Here is a 22,168-nt window from a genome sequence, read left to right as displayed (position 1 = left end):
TATGACGTCCATCATCCTAAACATTGTGCTATTCTTATCAAACATGGCGGACTCTCTGATGGCACTGCAAGCACATCCTAAGCCTGAACTGGAGGACTGAGCTTTGCAGCACAAGGACTGCCATGTCTTCAGCATCAATGAGAATCTTATTCCAGACGTCTCAGGGGAATCCGAACACTTGCAAAGCAGAAGGAATTTTAGACTAAATGAATTGATGACCTATTTATTAGATTTAGAATTAGTAAATCCTATTGTAGATTCACTCAGCTCTAGTCCCCCGACATGACAGCAGCTAGCTGCAAAACCCGCCAGCTCTCCTGACACCTCCATTTTAACAAAATACTTGTATTCCACATAAAGTATGAAGAGCATCTTCTCTTAGAACCTTGCATTATGTAGTCCCTCTATTCTTCCCCCAGGAGATATATGCATAAAAGGACAAATGGGAGAGAGAGACGGGGGGGGGGGGGGGGGGGGTTATTCTTACTCGTCTTTTTAGCACCACTACCGATTCCCATTGACAGCCACTGGCCACCTGCAGCTCTTCCAGCTGCATCATCACATACCTAGCTGAGTGACTGTCCCCTCAGTCAATCGGTGACTGGAGAGCGACACCACCCCAGTCACTGACTGGCTGAGCAGGCAATCACTCAGCCAGGCCGTGACATTGCAGCTGGAAGAGCCGGGTTCGAGCCGAAAATGACAACCTATGGCTGCCAGCGGGACCCGAGGGCAGTGCTACGGAGGCACGAGGATGGGTACATTAGGGAAATGTAGAGTTTACATGGAAGCACACGCCAGCAGTAAGATAACATAGAACAGATGAGCGCAAAGAAAATCAGGTCACCTTCAGCCATTGTTCAGCCTGCTCCTCACTTTGAACGGCCAGAACCAGCGCATCTGTTCCCTGATGAGTAATCTTCAGCTCATGCTTTTTCTTTTTCCCATCTTTTGGTACATAGGAGACCGAGCAGCCGTTCAAGAGTAGCTCCATCTGAGGCTGCTGATCCTTGGAGGATTTGTAGCACTAAAAGACAGAAGATGAAATTACCAGTCACTATAGTTATGTCACCTCTGACACTTTTCCTCAAGTAGTAACATAAAATTTTAAGAGTGTATGGATAACATATAGGGGGTACCTTTCCTAGGATCCATTTTTAAAAGGAATCCATTACTAGGTTTATGGTGCCTAAAGGAAGGCAGCATAAACTAGTGACATAAATGCTGAACAGAGAGAGCGGTGTATTACTTACATCATTCTGTTCAACCATTCTCCTGATATGCAGAAGAATGGGCTTCGTGTAGCACCCCTCCCGCTGCTCTCTGATTGCTGATTGCCAGCTGTCTGCCTATACACAACTGCTAATCAGCGCCTGGTAGGCAGAGGGAGCTGGTGCTCATAAATATTGAGGACTACTGAGCACACACACATAATGGAGAGGACTAGTGTGCAGAGCTCAGAATCCTCGCTATTCTGGGAAATACATCATTGATACATCAAGTGATACATCATTCTGTTCAGCTTCTCTGTCACAAGTTTATGCTACCCTGAGAAAGGACACCCTAAACCTACTGACAGAGTGTCTTTAAAGAAAAGGCTTTTTTATGCAAGATCCGCTGTATGATTGATGAGTCAATGGAAATTCTGAAAGGATAAGTAATGTAATGTATGTACACAGTGACCCCACCAGCAGAATAGTGAGTGCAGCTCTGGAGTATAACACAGCCAGTAACTCAGGATCAGTGCAGGATAAGTAATATAATGTATGTATACAGTGACCCTGCCAGCAGAATAGTGAGTGCTGCTCTGGGGTATAATACAGGAGGTAACTCAGGATCAGTACAGGATAAGTAATATAATGTATGTACACAGTGACCCTATCAGCAGAACAGTGAGCGCTGCTCTGGAGTATAATACAGCCAGTAACTCAGGATCAGGACAGAGTCATTGTGGGTATTGGTAAATCTTACCATTAATTTGTTTTCTCTAATGACACATAAAAGTTTAGTCCACTGCCCAAATCTTTTCTTCCGCAGGAGGAATGCACAGATCTTTGCATCTTTTACAAGGTCCATAGAAGCTTCTTCAGACGGCCACTGAAGTCTCTTTTTCTGCCCTTTTCCATCTTCCTCTTCTTCATCATAAGATTCATATGAACTGCTCATCGCATCCGAATCATAATCTAAAGAAAAATACATACAAACAGAAGCTATAAAAGGATGAATTAATTATTGTGGGCATTCACCGATTCGCCATGTAGATAGGCATACACACGAGGCATTTCCCTTTAAAGTACAAGTACCTGGAAACAAGAGGAAACAGTAGGCAGCCACATGTTCCTCCTGCAGTGGCCACTGCAGGAGACATAGGGTATTACACAATCCTCATTTATATTAATAAATGACCATGTAACAAACAGTCGTGCCAAGTCCTCCGGAGGACTCTTTGCAGTGGCCGTAGGTGTTCTAGTCTAATAAAACGCAAAGACAAGGATTATCCTAATGATCCCTTTCAACAAGAAGTTTATGACCCCTTTAAAGATAATAAAAGTCTGAAAACTTTTCAAATATTCTTCCACATAGGGATATTATAAACTGTTTTGTTAGTTGGACTATATAACGTGTGAAAACGAGAGATTATATGTTGGGGGGTCTACATATTATACAATATCCGTCCAGCTATTGGAACACATACAGACCCCCAAGTGTGTTCATGTTCAGGAGGGAACTCTTTTTTTAAAATCTTTTTAACGTTAGAAAACAGTCAAATGAGGCCGAAGCAGCAAGCCAAGACTTCAGCTGATGATAGTCTTGGCTTCTCCTATAAATAAATCATTTTCATGTTGATCTAAAAAGCAATATCACAACATGGAAATCCTCCAGCTCCATCCTATAACAAACACCAGAGATCAAACAAAATCCAGGCTGGTACCAAACTGTGAAGAATGTTCTATCCCTGCAGAGAAGAAACAATCGTATTTCCTGATTTGTGTTCTGTGAGGAATGACCCAATCGCTTGGCTCATGCCGAATCTCAAACCACAAAATCTAATCATTCCGTCTTCCTATACATTTTCCCTACATTAGCGGATATGTGGCTTTGTAACTGCGTCAACAACAACACCGAGCGGCCTCCACTTCTATCAGCGGGGGGATTTTGGCCACGGACGCGACGGTCCCTGCTGTAGCAGAACAAGCTGTGTGTACGTTCCTCCTCTTGGGTCCCACGGGAAACTTAGGAAGGCCGCCAAAGAAAATCACAGTAAGAAGGGAATAGCCTTCCCAAAGCCTGGACTGCATTAATGCTGTCAAGAACAGAGGTCAAAAGGGTGGAGATAGCTGACAGCATTAACCTAGGATAGCTCTAAATGGAATAATAGATTACAATTGTGTGCTGCACTTATTACTAAAGAAAAATACACCAATTTTTGCATTGGATGTGAATTTTATATTTAAAGGAGAAGTATTATATTGCCCCCCAAAAGTTATACAAATCCCCAATATACACTTATTACTGGAAATGCTTATAAAGTGCTTTTTTCCCTGCACTTACTACTGCATCAAGGCTTCACTTCCTGGATAACATGGTGATGTCACTTCCTGGATAACATGGTGATGTCACGACCCAACTCCCAGAGCTGTGCAGGCTGTGGCTGCTGGAGAAGATGATGGCAGAGGGATGCTCAGTGTCCCTCCAGTGCCCTGTGTCCCTCAGTGTTCCCCTGCCATCATGCTCTCCAGCAGCCACAGCCCGCACAGCTCCGGGAGTTGGGTCGTGACATCACCATTTTATCCAGGAAGTGAAGCCTTGATGCAGTAGTAAGTGCAGGGAAAAAAAAGCATTTATAATAAAAAATTTCGCCGGACTTCACCTTTAAAGGAGACGTATAATTAGAAAACATATCCAGTCAATATATATAATTTATTTTTATTTAAAAAATATATTGAAATATTGCCATTTTTGCACTGACCACTAGAGCACACAATAAGGTAACACTTCCTATTTTCTGTAGCTCACTTGTTGGCTTTACCGTATAGACTGGGATGAGAGAGACAGAGTCTTTCCATTATAATTAGAGGGCTGCGGATAATTATAACTCTACTGTACTGCGGGAGGCCAAGATCATGCAGAAAATAATGATATACTATAATTATATAAAATTATTATATAAAATTCTATACTATAATGTGCAGATAAAAGCTCTGTATGCAGCTCCCCTGCCACTCTATAGTCTTTCAGAGAGGGGGCTGTATGCCATCATTTTCTCAAGACTGTAATAATTTACAATAAATCTCTCTCAATTAAAGTAACATTAGAAAATTACAGAAAAAATATCCCAGCTACTCTAATCTTTCACATACTTATATACCTTAATATCTGTAGGGCAAACAATCGTATTCCCCTATGGGAAAGGGTAAACCGCCACCAAACTGCTCTGTTGGTGGCTTCTCTCTCACAAAGAGGACAAAGGCATTTGACAGTGAAAACTCATAAGGCCAAGAAAGCATCTAGAGAAATTTTCCCATAAGAAATCATTGAAATGCAGAAAATTGGTTCCACGCCCCCCAAAATAATAATTTTTTATTCTGAACAACAAGTAAAACAAATGAAACAAACATTCAGAAACAGCAGAATATGTGATATTATAAGTTACTGTACAATATAGCAATCAGCATGTGGAGTATAATGTTGAGTAACTGCATAAACCTGAAAAACAGCAGCAGTTTGTAGATACAGGATGGAACTGCAGATATCCACAATGCAGTAGCGTAGTACAACAGGCTAGAATATAGAAGCAGGGCTGCTGTCAGAGGTCTGTGTGGTCACATGACAGCTATGGGAAAGGGGTGTGTGTTCAGCATAGACCCATCAGGAAGTAAGAATCACAGAGCTGTGCAGGGGGACGGTGACAGAAACCTCTGTATACAGCAGTGTGAATGGCTGAGTGTGAGTGCAGGCACATTATAGCAGGAGTGGAGAGGATTGGAACCACAAGGGCTGACAGACTGCAGGGGGCATGAAGGAATGAGCAGGGCATATGTGGGCACATATATGCAGCACACTTTGTCCGAGGAGAGAGGGGTTACAGCTATGAAGAGATTACCTCCACAGTCCTGTCCCCTGATGCAAGCCCCAGCCTGAAGTGGATCTGCTATGATTTGGAAGGTGAGGGAGACTGGGTCAGAGTACAGGGCTGTACACCACACTATGCAGAGCATACCCCTCTCCCACTTGCCCTCTCACCCAGTATAGGGAGCTCTTAAACCAAAGCAACACTCCTAATCAAAGTTACTCATAAACCAAGGTACCACTGTACATGGATTGGGGAGCCAAGGGCCACCAGTTACCCACCACTGTTTTATGAGTGGATTAACACACGGTTGGTTTGCAGAAATAGACCATTCAGGTACATAAAGTAAGATTTTTAGAGGCAAAAAATGGCTGCAACCACTTTGCCGTGTGTGAATTCACTCTAAAAGATACTGGTACATGAAGACCTATGGCTATGTACCAACATAAATTAGTAACTCACTGGAAGTTATGTACTCAGGGGCTTTACCAGGGCTTAGAGGCACAGCTTCTTCATAATAACCTTCTGGAAGCGATGACGTCGGCAAAGGCGGAGGTCCATTGTCTGGAGGCTGTTACGACAAAAGATAGAAAACACAGCTTTTAATTTACGAAACCTGAATGACAAAAAAAAGCTTGGCGGTAAATGGTTGCCATGGGCAATATTTAAAGTTATTCTTTTAAATAGAATTCATAAACCTCCCCCAGACCAAAGCAACCAATCAAAGCTGAGCTTTCACTTTTCCAGAGCAGTTTTAATGGGTCATCTGGGTTGTCTTCCTCATGCTTACCTCCTCGTCTTGGAAGTATACAGTATGAGAGGTACTGTATATCATGAGCATTGCATGCAGTCGAAACCATGTGCACAGGCAATGTCCAATATCTCCCCAATGGTGCGACATTAAACATCGTGTGTGGGTGTGGTTTTGCCCACATGTGATGCTCGCAACATGAATGCCACCTCCCTCTCATCTCAGGGGATATTCTTTGAAGAGGAGCAGAGAAAGGAAATGAGCCTATACTACTTCCGAGAAAACCCCTTTAAGAAATAAAGTTGAGCTATGATTGGTTACTACTAGAGATGAGCATGACTCAGCATTTGAATGCCGGTGGCTGAAAAAGTTGGATGCAGCCCTAGGAGGTCCTGGAAAACATGGATACAGTCTATGGCTTATGGCTGCATCCATGTTTTCCAGGCAGCCTTAGGGCTGCATCCTACTTCTTCAGCCACTGGTAATAAAATGCAGGTATAAAGAGCTGCCTTTATACAGCCAAGGCTGGGTTCACACTAACGTTTTTCTTATTTGCTAATATTAATTAAATGGATAAGAAAAAAACTGATGAGCAAACTGATGCAAACTAATTGCAAAATGTTCTCTTTTTTTCATTGTTCGTTTGCATTTTGGCTTTATTAAAAAACTGAATTCTGTCCATCAGTTTGCATCAGTCAGCATCTGTTTTTATATCAGTTTATTTATTTTCTTTGGTTTCTCATTCTTCTGCACATGCTCAGTGAAATAACTGATGAAAACTTGCAAACGGATGTGAACGGAAATACCTTCAGTTTAGATCCGTCCTCATTGACTATAATGTAAAAAAAAAAATGAAAGTGCACTTTCCGTTCGTGTTCCGTTTTTTCAAACGGAGGGAAAAAAAGCTGCATGCAGGATTTTTGTTTCCGTTCACAAAAACGGAACCCTGACAGAATACATGCAAACCGAGCACAAATATGAAGAAACGGAGCACAATAAAAATATATAGAAATGAATGGAGTGTTGGACGGATACGTCAGATTCTGTTTATGTTGTTTAAAAACAGAACAGCTAAACGGAACTGTGGCGGAGAGAAAAACATCAGTGTGAACCCAGCCTTACAGAACCATAGTCATGGAGGATGTATACTGTGCTTGGCACCTTGGTGAACAATATATCTAGTTGTTTCTTCTAGTTTCCTCCTTAGCAATATAAGCAGGATTACAGTAAGAGATGAAACCAATCTAGATATGGCAGGATCAGACCATTCACAGCTCTTCTCCTCTCTGCACATTGACCTTTGCACAGGTCACAGAACATGGATAGAAAACTATAAGTGAATGAGGTTTGCTCCAAACTAGGGATGGTCCGTAACTGCCGAGGTTCGGGTTCGTATGAACCCGAATGCTCTGCATCAGATTCCCGCTGTCTGCCCGCTCCGTGGAGCAGGTGGATACAGCGGGAGGACCGCCTGGAAAACTGGGATACAGCCTATGGCTATGGCTGTATCCCAGTTTTCAAGGCGGTCCTCCCGCTGTATCCACCCTCTCCACGGAGCGGGCAGACAGCGGGAATCATTACCGAGAGTTTGGGTTCGTACGAACCCGAACCGAACTCGGTTCAGACCATCCCTACTCCAGACTGTTGTGTCTATGTCTACAGGGCTTGGTGTAAAATAAACACTGTAAATACTGTTAAAATAAATAAATAAAATAATAATAATAATAATAATAATAATAATAATAATAATAAAATATAAATAATAATAAAAATAATAAATATTAAACAGAAAAATATTAAAGAAAAAAAATAAAATAGGTGGCACATTCACTTTAACTCACTATTAGAGTCTCATATCTTATTACTATCCACAGTTGCTAGAATATCATATTGCCTGTTTTTTCATCTTGTGTTATGCACAGGCATAAGCAAGCTAAAACCACCAAGCCATATTTTAACTTGACACATTGCACAGTTTTTCTGGAATTAACATATGGAAACGGGAAATATTAGCATGGCAGGTCCTGACCTTAACCGCGCTCTTACGGTAAAGGCCCCCGACTTCTTAAGGTATCACTTTACATAACACAAATACTTACAAAGAAAACCAAGACACAGCGCTGACTCCCGGACCAGGAAGGCCATTTCATAATTAATTTGGAAGTCAATATTTTAAGTAAATCTCCCCTGGTTTTCTTCTAAGTGGAAGTCATACAGAATTCTAGCAATGAAGGAAATGAAACACAAATGGTTCACGTCTGAGTCAGATACCTTTACACCGATGGATACTACAGGGCTGGTCCGACCTTCACTGTTTCGCCAATGTCAACACAGATGGAATCAATTTACAATTGTACTAGCTGTTCTTTCAAGCTGTCTAGCAATGTTTCTCTGCCTAAAGGTCTGTCATGGAAAAGTCCATATAACAAACGTGATTATGTTCTTATTGAAACATAACTAACCTTAGATGAGAAAAGGGAGTCTAAGATGCTTGTTCAGATGATAGATTTAGCTACCGATCCCCTGACAGACATGCATGCTCAGTTTTGTTTGTATGGTCTGAATGGGGAGAGGGCAGGTGGTTGCTGCCAGACTCCTCTGTTGGTGGCTTATCTCCCTCCAGAACAAAAGGATCATGCATATTTAAAGCCAACTGCCTTATCCTTTTCTCCCCCGGCATCCACCATTGGAGAAGAGTCAGGAGACCCCAATGCACATTAGCTGGTTGGGTAAATCACGTGTCGGGTATATATACTTCTGAAACAGATTCAAAATAGTTCTCACACCACTTAGGGAAAATGGTGTCCACTTTGCATATCTTCCCAGAATTCCCAGTGGAGTAGGAACGGCCTTTGAAGGTGAACTCCAGAGAAAACTAAAAATACAGTGTGGGCAGGTGAGGTGTGGGAACATAATAAAGAAGCTACACTTACCTGTCCCCGTGTCCCACATCGCTGTGTCCCCACCTCACACTACTCACCTCCTAGTCTTCATTTTCTCCCAGGTTCCAGTGTCACCACGACCTTGCGGGAAGGACCCGATTAGCCTGTCAGTAACTGCAGTTGTGTCCCGCCCCAGTCTCTGACTGGCTGGGTGGGCATTTCACAGCTGGGTCGGTGATATGTGAACAATGAGGCAGTGCTGTGGGGGCACGGGGTGGGTAAGTATAAATAATTAATGTTCTCGCCCACCTCTGCCCGCACTGTATTTTTTCTCCCAAAGTTATCGTTTTAATATCCACATGTCTTTATGGCGGACTCAACTTACGGAGAACTAGTATCCCTTTGACCCATTTCTAAAATGGACTTTCATGTAAAGCACCAATGGCCAATGACAATAGAATAAACAAACTATCCACTAACATTCTAGATAAATCTATGCAGAACTGATGGATTCTCCCAATAAATTAAAGCATAAAATCAGAGAATGGAAATGCAGAAAGAAGTAGCAGTAGGCCTTTAATGAGTAAAAGATCTATACTGGTATTGACTTTAGTGTATTTTTTTCAGTTCTGAAGTGTCTAAAATCTCTTGACTTAAAGGAATGCTGCTTTGGACGACTCTCTTTAGAGTCAAGTCGAACTCAGTCCTATTGCTGGTTGCTCCCACTATCAGCTGTTAAAAACAGGGAAAACAATGTGATCCATGGAGATCCTTGACAAGGGACTCTTCTTTTAAAGCCTAAAAGCTATCTGCGTCCACTGTACCTTTCACCGCTGAAGATTATGGTGGCCTCCCAACCCTTCCCCAATGACAGATGTCAAGAGAGAGAAAGATCAGGCATGTGTATGTTGTATTATAACTACCGGACCATTTCGTTCTCAGGACATAAGCCAATGCCAAAGGCTGCATGTGTAGAGGAGAATTGGGAGTTATTCCATATATCATCACAGTTCAGTCCAAGAAAAGAAGTGGTGTCACTTAACTGACAGATGTATACATGAGAATATCGTGGCACAAACTCAAAATGAATGCAAATTTATTAGATATATTAGATGGCATATTCCATCTGTTACGTGTTGTTTTGCCATCAAACTTACAGTAGTACACATAGTAGTACACATTATCAATTTTCGATTATTAGGTGTCTAATTGCTGTGGCTATCACTAGAGGAAAGTGGAGTTGGGAAAGTCCTGTACCGACCTGGCTCCTTTTGGCCTCTGAAAAAAAATCAAACATGGCAGACAGCTCTTAGTTAGCTGTGGCCATTTACGTTTTTGATCAATTTGGCGTCTACTTTTCTCCTCATCCTTCCCATCCAATGACTTGCCTCCACTTTGAGGCTATGTTCACACTGCGTACGAATCCGTACACAGGTCTTACGCTGCCGTACATGTGCGTACGCACCGTGAACATACGCCCGTAGTACAGTTATGCTTCCCTAGCTTGTTTCGAAGCGATCTGAGGCAGGTCATTTACTTTGAAATCTTCGCCCAGCCCTGTAAACCACACAGAACCTTTTGGATCGAAAAATCAAGTTCAATTTGGCTGAAATAAGTACTTAGTACGGCCGTGAGTTTCAACATTTCCGTCCTCAAACAATGGTCTTGTTCATTTTTCACGGCACCGTATACGATCCGGCCGTAAGCTTATACGTAGTGTGCACTGTGCGGGCGTATATCGTATACTTTCAAGCGAACGCATCAACCTCAAAACTACGTGCGTATATTCGCGGTTCGCACTACGGACGGATTCATACGCAGTGTGAACATAGCCTAAAGGTACAAACCTCTGACACCTAAGAAAATCCTAGTACTGTACATGCCACACGGCAGGTGGGGCCTGTAATAGACTTTGCATGAAAGCCTAGAAGAATCTGAGGGCAAAAAAAATAAATAAAAAAATAAAATAGACTGATGTCAATTTCACCCTTACACTTTAGTAGCTTCTCCTACGGCCATACCAGTATGAGCTATGGATATATGGACATAACATGGAAAAGGTACTCAAAAATAAGAGCCAAGCAGAAGTCGGAAAAATCCTGCACTCCCCAACTGGCTCAGCCTCGATTGTGTAAGTTCACGTCACGAGAAGAACCACATAATATTCAGGGTATTCCAAAAATAATTCGCATCAGGATTCCCTCTCCAAGAAATGAAAGGTCAGGTGAAATCCCTTCTATGTTCTCCGCAGCCGCCATCCTACATACTTCACCTTCCATCCAAAAACTATAGCCCATTTGGCGTGTGGAGGCTCCTTGTCAGCATGCTTGTGTGAAAGCCTGGATCACACGTTCTCCTTCTGGCTGCATTAATAATGAAGACAGTATAATTTGCCTGCAGAGACCTCACAGAACTACATCCTGAAAGGGACTCAAGTGCATTCACTTCAGTTTGATGACTAAATGTTCCGAGGATAGGAAGTAATGGAAGCCGATCAGAGGAGGAGGATTTTTTACAAGGAAGCCACAGGCGGAATATTCTGGACAAATCTAATCCAAAAAATAAAACTTTGTGTCTATGCCCTTCACTGGCCGTTCCTGTATGAGCCGTAGCGAAGAGCTTCTAACAAGAGACTATTGCACTGGTGGCCTCCCTGTGTTAGATGAACCATCATTTGCCTGCATGACTTTGTATGTTTAGGGTCACTGTCCTGATGAAAAATAAATCAGGAACCAATAATAATGTTTATTTGTATAGCACCAACAGATTCCGCCAAAGGAGTTAGTCAACCTATCAGACCCTTCCTTGATGGTAATGCAGGTTGGATAAGTATCTTCCAGTATTTTTCAGGTTTGAAGACATAAGTAGGCCTGACCGAATCCCCAACTCCATTTGCTGAAAAGCAGCCCACACCTGCAAGGACCCTCCACCATACTTGACTGTCATTTCCTTGACTGCAACTATGGCCCCAATATTGCCTATTTGTTTGTATATCTTCAAAAAATTTTAATCACCACTTACTGAAACCCCAGTCTTAAAGGGGTATACCTATCGGGGGACACTTGTGGACTGCTGTCTTCGTCTTCCCAACCCCCTAGGGCAGAAGCAAACAGGGCAGAGGGGGCTGGGGAGCCTTTAATCTGAAGACAGGTGCAGGTCCCAAAGGTGGCCTCTTACACAGCGGTTTCTTTTAGTTAAAGGGGTACTCCTGAGGGGAAAAAAAGTTTTCAAATCATCCAGTGCGAGAAAGTTATACAGATTTGTATTTAATAATCTCAAGTTTTATATTTAATAAAAACTCAAGTCTTCTAGTACTTATCAGCTGCTGTATGTTCTGCAGGAAGTGGTGGATTTTCTTTCCAGTCTGAAACAGTGCTCTCTGCTGCCAACTCTGTCCATGACAGAAACTGTCGCAGCTGGTAGGGTTTTGTATAGGAATTTGCTACTGCTCTGGACAGTTCCTGGCATGGACAGAGGTGGCAGCAGAGAGCACTGTGTCAGACTGGAAAGAATACACCACTTCCTGCAGGACATACAGCAACTGACAAGTACTGATAAGTTAAGAGATTTTTAAATGGAAGTAATCTACAAATCTGTATAACTTTCTGACACCAGTTGATTTGAAAACTAATATTCCTCCAGAGTTCCCCTTTAATAACTGTGTTTCAACCTGCAAATAAAAATGATCATTGTCACCTCTTTGGTAGGGTAGATTCCCCAAACACTTGCCTGTAATCCTACAAAATCGCTGACTTTGTGCAACGGTACCTATAAGGCCTAATTCACACATCCGTTGTTCTATCCGCAATTGCAGACAGAACATGAAACCAATGATATCCAATGGCCCCGTTCACACATCTGTACGTGTATACGGGGCCGCAAACCGTGCCGCAAAAAAACGGACATGTTGTAATGCGGACCCTTTTCTTGCGGCACGGATCGCTGAGGTTATGGAGTGTAAATGTAGTGCTCTGTGAAGCACAGAGCACTACGGATGCACATTTGTAGTGCGGGTCGCGGACTGCACTACGGGTGTGTGAACGTGGCCTAAGATCGATGCTCTTCTGTGGTCACACTAAGGATTTAATAATAATATGCTAGTACTTTCATCAATTTTTTTGCTCTAAAGTCTTATTAATAACCTTGTAGATGGCCTACAGAGTAGATTTTCAATCTTTGTAGATGATACTAAGCTCTGAAAGGAAATAACACTGAGGAGGATAATATCATACTACAGATGGGGGCTCAGGCGGAGAAACGGCAACTGAAGTTTAATGTGGATGAGTGTAGGATTAGGCACTTGGGTCAAGGCAAATATAGCAATAGTAATAGTAAAATACTGGGCAAATGTTCTAGTGAAAAGAACTGGGAAGGGGGGATATTGGTGGATAGTAAACCCAATGGGGGAGATTTATCAAACATTTGCCCCTAGCAACCAATCAGATTCCACCTTTCATTTTCCAAAGAGCCTGTGTGGAATGAAAGGTGGAATCTGATTGGTTGCTAGGGGCAACTGAGCCAGTTTCACTTTACACCATGTTTGATAACTCTCCCCCAATATTACTATCCAGTGCCAGGCAGCTGCTGCCAAGGTAAACAGAATCAAGGGATAAAGCATAGGATCAAATGAAGTACAGAACATACAGTACTTTTACTTCTATACAAATAAGGTTTTACTATAATCATTGACAGGGATTCTCTACTGTAAGAGCAGTGGAACTCTCTGCCACATGATGTTGATTCACTGAACGAGTTCAAGAAGGGCCAAACTATACCATTACAGGTTATGGTTACTAGATTACTGAAATCAGGATGTTAATCAAGGGATCTATTGCTGATCCCTATTGCTGGAATAGGAGAATTTTTTCCCATAGTATGGGAGGTCTCATAGGCGTTATTTTCCTTCCTTGGGATCAACACGCTAGTAGTGTTGAGCAGAGATGCCAAACTAGTTTTGAGCTATGGCTGTATCCATGTTGTCCAGGACTCTCTAGGGCTGCATCCAATTTCTGCAGCTGCAGGGAGTCAAATGCCGAGCATTCAGGATCTGAGACTGTTGCCAGACCCGAACAATTTGGCATTTCCGCTCTGGACTTGATGGACCTAAGTTTGTGACTATAATGTTTGTAATATTAAATACAACTTAAAGGAGAAGTCTGGCGTTTAAAAAAAAAAAAAAAAAAAAATCAGACAGCCAGCAGGGGCAGGGGAGACCGGCAGGACCCCCGCCAGAAGGCATTTACCCCACCGAGTTGTGATGATGTCACAATTCAGGGGGGAAGAGGCCTGTCCCGGGTGATGGACTGGCTGCTCAGCCAATCAGTGACTGAAGTGGCATCCCGCCCCAGTCACTGACTGGCTTAGCAGCCAGTCCATTAGCCGGGTCATTATATGTAAGCTCCGGAGATCCTGGAGCCCGATGGGGGCTCACCGCAGGCACGAGGAGGGGTAAGTCCGTACTTGTAATCAATCACCCCCCCCCTTCCGCCCCTGCCTGATTTCATAAATCACCAGATTTCTCCCTTAACTATCTTATGTAATCGAAGTCCGAGTTGGGCGTGGCCGTTGTAAGATGTAGATGTCAGAGAACATAGCCCTTGCTCCTAAGTATGAATATGCTATCTCCAACAACAGCTGGAAGCCCGGCCAATATGCCTACCAAAGATGAAATCAGCTATTTCAACATTGTGCTGTCTCACTCTTTTCTGCAAACATCAGACACCTCGGAATGGCTCAGCGTTCAGCGAGTCCTGGAACGCATTCTGGATACTTCTGCTTTCCAAGAAAAAGGAACAAGACAGAGATGTGTATTGAGATAGCGCTGACATGATTCCATCTGCCGGGTTACAGTCTCCACCTGATATATCCTGTTGGTATTGTATGACTTGGGTTACCGCTCCGAAGTACGGTGATTATTTGCTCAGCGCATACTAGAGGGTCCTTAAACAATTATAGGACGGTAAATCAACAGACGTCTTACCAGCCACTGCTGGGGGATTTCTGGGAGAGGCATCTGAGGAGGGGCAGGTACGCTGCTCGAGGTCTCCACTTTGTGCACATGGTTCTTCAGCTCGAATTCTGTGGACAAGGATATGAATATTGGCATGAGAACAATGTCTTACTGTGATCTACAGCTAAAGGCATTCTTCAGTACCACGGCTTACAGACGCCCACCAGCTGTAGAGCTGGCTATAGACATTAGTCAGCAGATACCACCAATTTCCATAGGGCCGCCCAAAAACAGAGAGCGGACGTCGGGGGAGAGGATGAGGGGGACCAGGGTAATGCACACAGACAGCCCTCTCCTGCTTTTATGGGACTGGATATCTGGAGCCGTACATCCATCTTTCCTCCTCTCCTCCCCTCTCCTAGAAAGAAAATCATATGCCCTTCTTCAGTCTTTAAGAGAAGCATCTATTCTATTATAGGGAATAAAGGAGCACTTCAAGCCATACAGTAACTGCTCCATTACCTGCACCTACAAAGGTACAGCAATAGGTTATAACCTTGCTCATCCCCTCTCACAATTTTTTTTTTTTTTTTTAAATCAACAGGGGGTTGCAATCGCAAGCACTTTTGCAATATACTTTTTTTTTTTCTTAAAGGTTTTCTATGTTTAAATCAATGTTATACATATGGCCAAACAGTCCAATTATCCCCCCTGTGCTGACATTTGGTCTTTTCTCTGTTCAAAAAGAGTCAAGAGACCCAACACAGGAAGTCAAAGGGTCCTATTACACGGGCTGACCAGGGCCCGATCAACGATTTAAACGAGCGCAGATCTGCTAGATCAGCGCTTGTTTACTGGGCCTATTCCACTGCCCGACAATCGTTTAGCGAGGGCTGCAAGGATATCATTACCAATTTCCTTACAGCCCTTGTTTCATACATTACCTGTACAGGCGCAGGTCTTCTCCTTCTCCCGGTCCCGCGCCGCAGCAGCTTCAGAGCAGCCTGTCTGAACTGACAGACCGTTCAGTCAATCACTGGCCGCGGGATCGTGAGAAGGAGAAGACCTGCAGCCCGGACAGGTAATGTATGATGTTTGTGAAATCGTTGGTCGCCCGCCGCACCCGCTATTCCACGTAGCGATGCGCGGGTGGCGATCGATGATTTTAGGTTTGAACCTAAATGAACGATCAGCCGATGACACGATCATCGGCCGACCGTTCTCTCTATTCCATGGAGCAATAATCGGCCCAATCGGCCCGATTATCGCTCCGTGGAATACGCCCCAAAGTCCTTTGCGCACTCATGCAAGGAAAGTCACCTGTTCATCATGCAGGTTGTATATCACCTGAGATTAACTTAGGCTAAATTATATTATTATTTCTGCTAAATATATTATAAGCTATGCATGCTTACCAGGAGACAATGCTTGTTGTTATGCAACAATTCAGTCAGTATAATGTCACTGCGTGGTTACTGAGGTTTTGGTCCTGTGTGACAGGAGAGCTGACCATACAATGCAAGCACTCCCAAGATTCTTTGCTACTGAATGTGGACGTGCAGCAGCTGTACACATGCGCAGTGAAGACTTGTCCTACTCTGTTTGCACTAAAGAAGTCTGTCAATCAATACCAAGCCTCGTCTGTTAACGTGCAAAGCACTGGGACTTCCTGTGTTTGGTCTTTTTTTTTTTTTTGAACAGAGAAAAGACCAAATATCGGCCCAGAGGGAGCATGGAGCACAGTTTGACAGGAAGGGAGACCTAGTGGCTATATCTATAACGTTGATTTAAACTTTTTTTTTTTTTAAATGAATCACAACTGCTTGTGATCACAACCCCTGCTGATTTCTTTTTTAAAAATGTCTGTGAAAGTGCCTCTTTAATAAGGGAGAGAACCCTGTACAACATGCCCAAGTAAAAAGACAATAATGGACAACAAAGGAAACATCAGATTCTTGGCCAAAATCTTACAGATGACTGAAGAGGTTGTGGCTTTCCAGTGGGCGTTGCATCTCCTTCACTGTCACCAGACACAGCTCCATACTCTACATAGTGGCTGTTTCTGGTACTACAACTCAGCAGTTAATGGAATAGAGTTGCAATACTAGGCATAGACACTACCAAAAGGGCAGAGCTGTGTCTGAGGAAGCCAGCAAATACATCCCTGCAGTCCTGATAGTTTGCTGCAATGTGTCAGTATGGGTAAGATATGACAGCCTGGGGACCAAGCTATTCATGTGGCTATAACGTCCTGTGCTTGAGATGGGAGCACAGGATAACCTTTGAGGGAGGAACTCGTATTTGGTCATGTTCTTATCATCATCCAAACATTTGTCAGATTTGGGTGGGAACACTCTATAGTATTACAGTATGCTGGGGTCCCTAACCCTGCCTGGATGTGCACCAGTAAGGACGCAGCACTAAGCTGGAGGCGATCCCTCATAGCTAATGCACTTTCTCGGAACACACTGGAGAAACCTCATTGTAACCTTGGGTGTGGAGTTTTCACAAGCCAGTAGCTCTGAACAACAGCTGCAGAAAAGAAAGGATATAAAGAGATGGAAATATTTATGTAATACTGCTCTTTGGTATCATTATATAGAGAAAAGCTGTCCCACTGGCAGCCTCCTAGCATCTCATTCCCGCCATCCGGGATGAAGCATTGTAGTAAACACCACTGAACTATGCTAAAATTATACAGATTTGTAAATTACTTGTATTAAAAATCTCAAGTCTACCGGTACTTAGCAGCTGTTGCATGTCCTGCAGGAAGTGGTGCGTTCTTACCAGTCTGACACAGTGCTCTCTGCTGCCACCTCTGTCTGTATCAGGAACTGTCCAGAGCAGTAGCAAATCCTTATAAGAAACCTCTCATTCTCTGGACAGTTCCTGTTATGGACAGAGGTGGCAGCAGAGAGCCCTATGTCAGACGGAAAAAAATACACCACTTCCTGCAGGATATACAGCAGCTGATAAGTACTGAAAGACTTAAGATTTTTAAATAGAAGTAATTTACAAATCTGTATAACTTTCTGACACCAGTTGATTTCCAAATACTTTTTTTTTTATTATCTCTGGATTACCCTTTCTGCTATCCATAGTGATGAGATGCAGAGCTCTGCAAAAAGAATGTAAAAGTAAAACCCATAATTTATCAACCAGGGAGCCGTCTAGGCTCGCTAGCCGATCAGCCATAACATACTGTGATTCCCTTATGAGAATGGTGCCTGTCCTGCGGTGGGATACATCTGTCAGTTTATGTATAGGAAAAGGAAAATGGGCAAGTGTAAGGATCTGGTCCACATTGACAAGAGTCATATTAGTTATGGCAAAACAACTGGATAGGAGTATCTCCAGAACAACCAGTGCAGTGGTTAATACCTACCAAAAGTGGTCTGAAGAAGGACAGTCAGAAACTGGAGACAGGATCATGGGTACTTAAGGCTGCAAGTAGGGAGCTATGGATAACCTGGTCCGATCCCACAGAAGAGTAACCAACTGGGAAAAAAGACTTTTGTGGGCTATGATAGAAAGGGGTCTGGAGATATAGAGATTTACAGTGTGCTGGGTAGGGGGGTGTATGTGTAGACCAGTAAGAGTGCTCATGATGATCCCTGTCCACTACTGTAAGCGCCTACAATGGACACAGGAACATCAGAACTTACGTAGGGAAGACATGGCACTAGGATGCACTATGGCAAGAAGACAAGCCAACGGAGGCAGGGTGATTGTCTGGACAATGCTCTGCTCGGAATCCTCGGGTCCGGGCGTCATGTGGATATTGTGGATATAAAAGTCCAGGTTTGAGGAATATGACAGAGAGATCAATATGTAGACTAAACCTTCAGATTTCCCAGATCTCAGTCTGATGGATCATCTGCGGGATGTGTTGGAGACACAAGTCTGACCCATGTAGGCTGCACCTCACACCTTACAGGGCTTCAAGAATCTTAGGCTTATGTGTTGGTGTCAGATACCACAGAACACCTTCCGAGGTCTTGTGAGGTCCAGGCCTTCATAGGTCACAGCTGTTCTGGAGACACAAGAGGGGACCTACACAATAATAGTTTTAAAAGTTATGGCTGATCGGTGTATATTAACGGCAATGCAATATGATTTCCTGGTGACCACATTCTCTATACTCCATAATCCATTAGGGGTACCTCCGTAACCCAAACTAAAAGGTGATTAGTTATATGCACTACAACCACTTTCGCTCTTGGTTAAAAGGAAGGTCCTAGCAATGGATCATGGATACAAGGTAAACTATACACTGGATTTCCAGACTGTACTAAAAGAGTTAAAAGGTACTATACTGAGTACCAGCAAGCCTCTCTCTTTTCTCGGAAAACATTATGTGTATTAGCTTTCCCTTTAGATATGAAACCATTTCATGGTGTAATGGTGATATTGTGTAATGACTGATGGATTGTGTATCAGACCGATAATACAAACTGTACAGAGATGTCATAACAGCAGCGAATCATTGTGACATTCTCATCCTCGGCAGGGCCCGAAGCATTGAGACGTGCCGGGTTAACCACAGAGACAGCTTGACTTGGACAGCAGTCGTCTTACTGACCTTTGGATGACTGTATCCTCTGCAGAATGTTGCTTATGACAGTCTTTTTCTCTTTAACCGTTGTTGTAAGATATTCATGGTCCAGTAGTTGCAGAAACAAGCGCAGCTCCACGATCAGCTCCTCCATATCTAGGAGACAAAGGAAGAAGGTTATAAGACTTTTCATTAAGGAGAACAACACTGCCATCATTCACATGTCAATGTAAGTTGTCACGTATGGTTTACTGATAGTCAAACACTTACGGTGTGTTTACACAGAGAGATTTCCCTGAGAGAATTTTAAAGCCAAAGTTAGGAAAACAGTCTGTAAACAGGGAAGAGGTCATAAGTAAAGACTGAGATTTCTGCTCTTTTCAAATCCAATCCTGGCCTTGGCTTCAAAAATCTGTCAGATAAATCTCTCTGTCTAAACAAACCATTACACACTCACAAATATGGGGGTTAAACTTCCTTAAAGTGACTCTGTACCCACAATCTGCCCCCCCAAACCGCTTGTACGTCAGATAGCTGTTTTAATCCAAGATCTGTCCTGGGGTCCGTTTGGCAGGTGATGCAGTTATTGTCCTAAAAAACAACTTGTAAACTGGCTGCCCTGTGGCAAATTGGTGTGGCCTAGATTGTCTGTGCCCTAGGCTTGCACCGCCTCTCTGTCCCTCCTCCCCACCCTCTTCACCATTAGGAACATCCCAGGCAGGATTTCTCCTAATCACCACTTGTCTGAACATTGCAGGGAGGGCAGGGAGGAGGGTTGTAATTGTAATTGTAATTTTAGGTTGTTTTTTTAGAACAATAAATGCATTACCTGCAGAACGGACCCCAGGACAGATCTTGAATAAAGAGCAACTATTCGACGATACAAGTGCTTGGGGGGGCAGATTGTGGGTACAGAGTCGCTTTAACTCTGAATATTGTATAACAGGCGCTTCAGATGATACACTTGCTATTTATTAAATGCGTTATCCAGGATTAAAAAAGCACAACTACTTTCTTGCAAAAACAACACCACCCCCTGTCCTGGTTGTATTGCAATTCAGCTTCATGTACTTCAGTAGCACTACAAAATCCACACCCAAACTCCAAGTGTGGAGCCATTTCTTGAGGAAAGTAATGTTTTGCCAAGCCTGGACAACCCCTTTAAATAAAAAACAAACATTTAATACAAAAAGCTGACATTAGGTGGCGCTGTAGTGGTAATAGTATATTATTAACATAATATTAATCATAGATGCACAGATGATCAGCCTTTATTTCCCAACATTGTGGCCTCCTTGCTCACCCATGGTACTTCCTTGTAAAGACAATGGAGATTTTTTATTTTTTATTTTTTTGGGGGTGGGGAGAGAACTGGTTAACAATAATCCCTGTCTGCCTATGCAGTCTATTCTCTAAAGAGATCAATAACATCTATGAAGAAATCTATTGATCTGAACACATGGTGCTCTACAGAAACAGATGTTATCATAGGGAATGGCCAGAAGAAGAAAGTTTCTTCCATTTTGCCCTGTGACACATTGTCCCCGAACAGGATCTAAAATCAATGACCCCCTAGAAGGATCACTGTTCCTCCACAAGACACAATAAGCCCAGCTGAGTGCACACCAACTTAGTAAATAGGTCTCCAGTCTAAGGTGCCAGTAATGGAGGAATATGCATCTACACACATCAGTGTATGCCCAGTTATAAGGAGGACACTATTGGGAATAACCCTGTGAAGCTAGTATTGTGCATAACTATTACGGATACAGAGGTAGAAATTATACCTGGCCCTCGGCCCCATAAGACAACACCGCTATTCTACATAGCACATGGCAGGTTAGGGGCACTGGGGCCCAGGAGCATAAACTTATATGTCTAGGAGTGGCACTTTGGCAGTTATATGATATGACACTGTGGTTAGTCGCTGGTCATCACTGTGAGCAGTCCTGGTTTGTAGTACTGTGGCTAGTGCTATATGGGGGCACTGTGGTTAGTCATTGGGAAACACTGAGTAGTCCTGGTTAGTAGCACTGTGGTTGCCACTCTATGGAGGCATTGTGGCTAGCTGTTGAGGGAACACTGTGGGTTGTCTTGGTTGGTAGCACTGTGGTTGCCACTCTATGGGGGCATTGTGGCTAGTTGTTGGCAAACACTGTGAGTAGTCCTGTTTGGTAGCACTCTGGTTGTCACACTATAGCTGGAAGATTATGGAGGGCAGTATGGCTGACAGTGCCTCATCCAGTGCCTAATGTTAGTGGTATGTTATGTCAAAATACAAAAGTGCTTTTTGTTTTATTGGGTTATGTTGCCTATACACATTAAATGAGCCAAACCTGCCAATCTCATGGGACCACCAATCGATAGTGTAGGGAGGAGCTCTCATTCACCCCAACAACAGAGGAAGGAAAGGACTGGGAATGATGGATTCTCACCCAAAGGTGTCTGGCAGTAGCTTATTGTTCTCCATTAAAAACACAAACTTAACCTAGCCAAGTGTGCATGTGTATGAGGGCATTGGGAAGAACAGCTATTGGTTGAATAAGTGTCTGGCCCACAGTTATCAAAAAAGTAGCTAACTTTTCATCCCCCAATAGAAATGAATACCATTGACAGCCTGAGATATAATAGCAATAAATGAATAGTGTGCTCACGTCTGATTCGGTCTGATACTTGGCATTTGTCTATCTTGGGCTTATACTGTGGGACCTCCAGCAGATGATCATGGATAGTATTGTTACCAAAACTCATCCCCCCTCCCCAGGACCCACAGTTACTGACATGGAAACTCTTACTCCGCTGCCAGGACAGCGACACATTACAGGACATGATCCCCTTTAATACATATTTCACCAGCTCGAGATCCGAACATCCAGTGCTGAAATATCAGAGCTCCTCCGCTTCACTATTAGACAACCACATCCAATTTTCCATATGATACAGATGTAATAATGTTATC

The 22,168-nt window shown here is 43.2% G+C and overlaps 1 protein-coding gene across 3 annotated transcripts in view; it reads right to left on the bottom strand.

Annotated features, from left to right (window-relative positions):
- AFAP1 (actin filament associated protein 1) overlaps window positions 1-22,168 on the bottom strand; it is a 91,881-nt gene that overhangs the window by 30,917 nt on the left and 38,796 nt on the right. For 2 of the 3 annotated variants that reach the window (XM_069976403.1, XM_069976405.1), the window contains exons 2-6: window positions 19,237-19,365; window positions 14,685-14,782; window positions 5,534-5,642; window positions 1,972-2,183; window positions 848-1,027 (exon numbers count right to left, since the gene is read on the bottom strand). In XM_069976403.1, coding sequence (XP_069832504.1) covers window positions 848-1,027; window positions 1,972-2,183; window positions 5,534-5,642; window positions 14,685-14,782; window positions 19,237-19,365 — 728 coding nt within the window. The remainder of the gene's footprint in view (window positions 1-847; window positions 1,028-1,971; window positions 2,184-5,533; window positions 5,643-14,684; window positions 14,783-19,236; window positions 19,366-22,168) is intronic. The other variant, XM_069976404.1, reaches the window with a different exon arrangement.

The sequence above is a fragment of the Dendropsophus ebraccatus genome, chromosome 7 (assembly GCF_027789765.1).
Source record: "Dendropsophus ebraccatus isolate aDenEbr1 chromosome 7, aDenEbr1.pat, whole genome shotgun sequence".
NCBI classification, from domain to species: Eukaryota; Metazoa; Chordata; class Amphibia; order Anura; family Hylidae; genus Dendropsophus; species Dendropsophus ebraccatus.
This window is presented reverse-complemented; position numbering and strand designations above follow the sequence as displayed.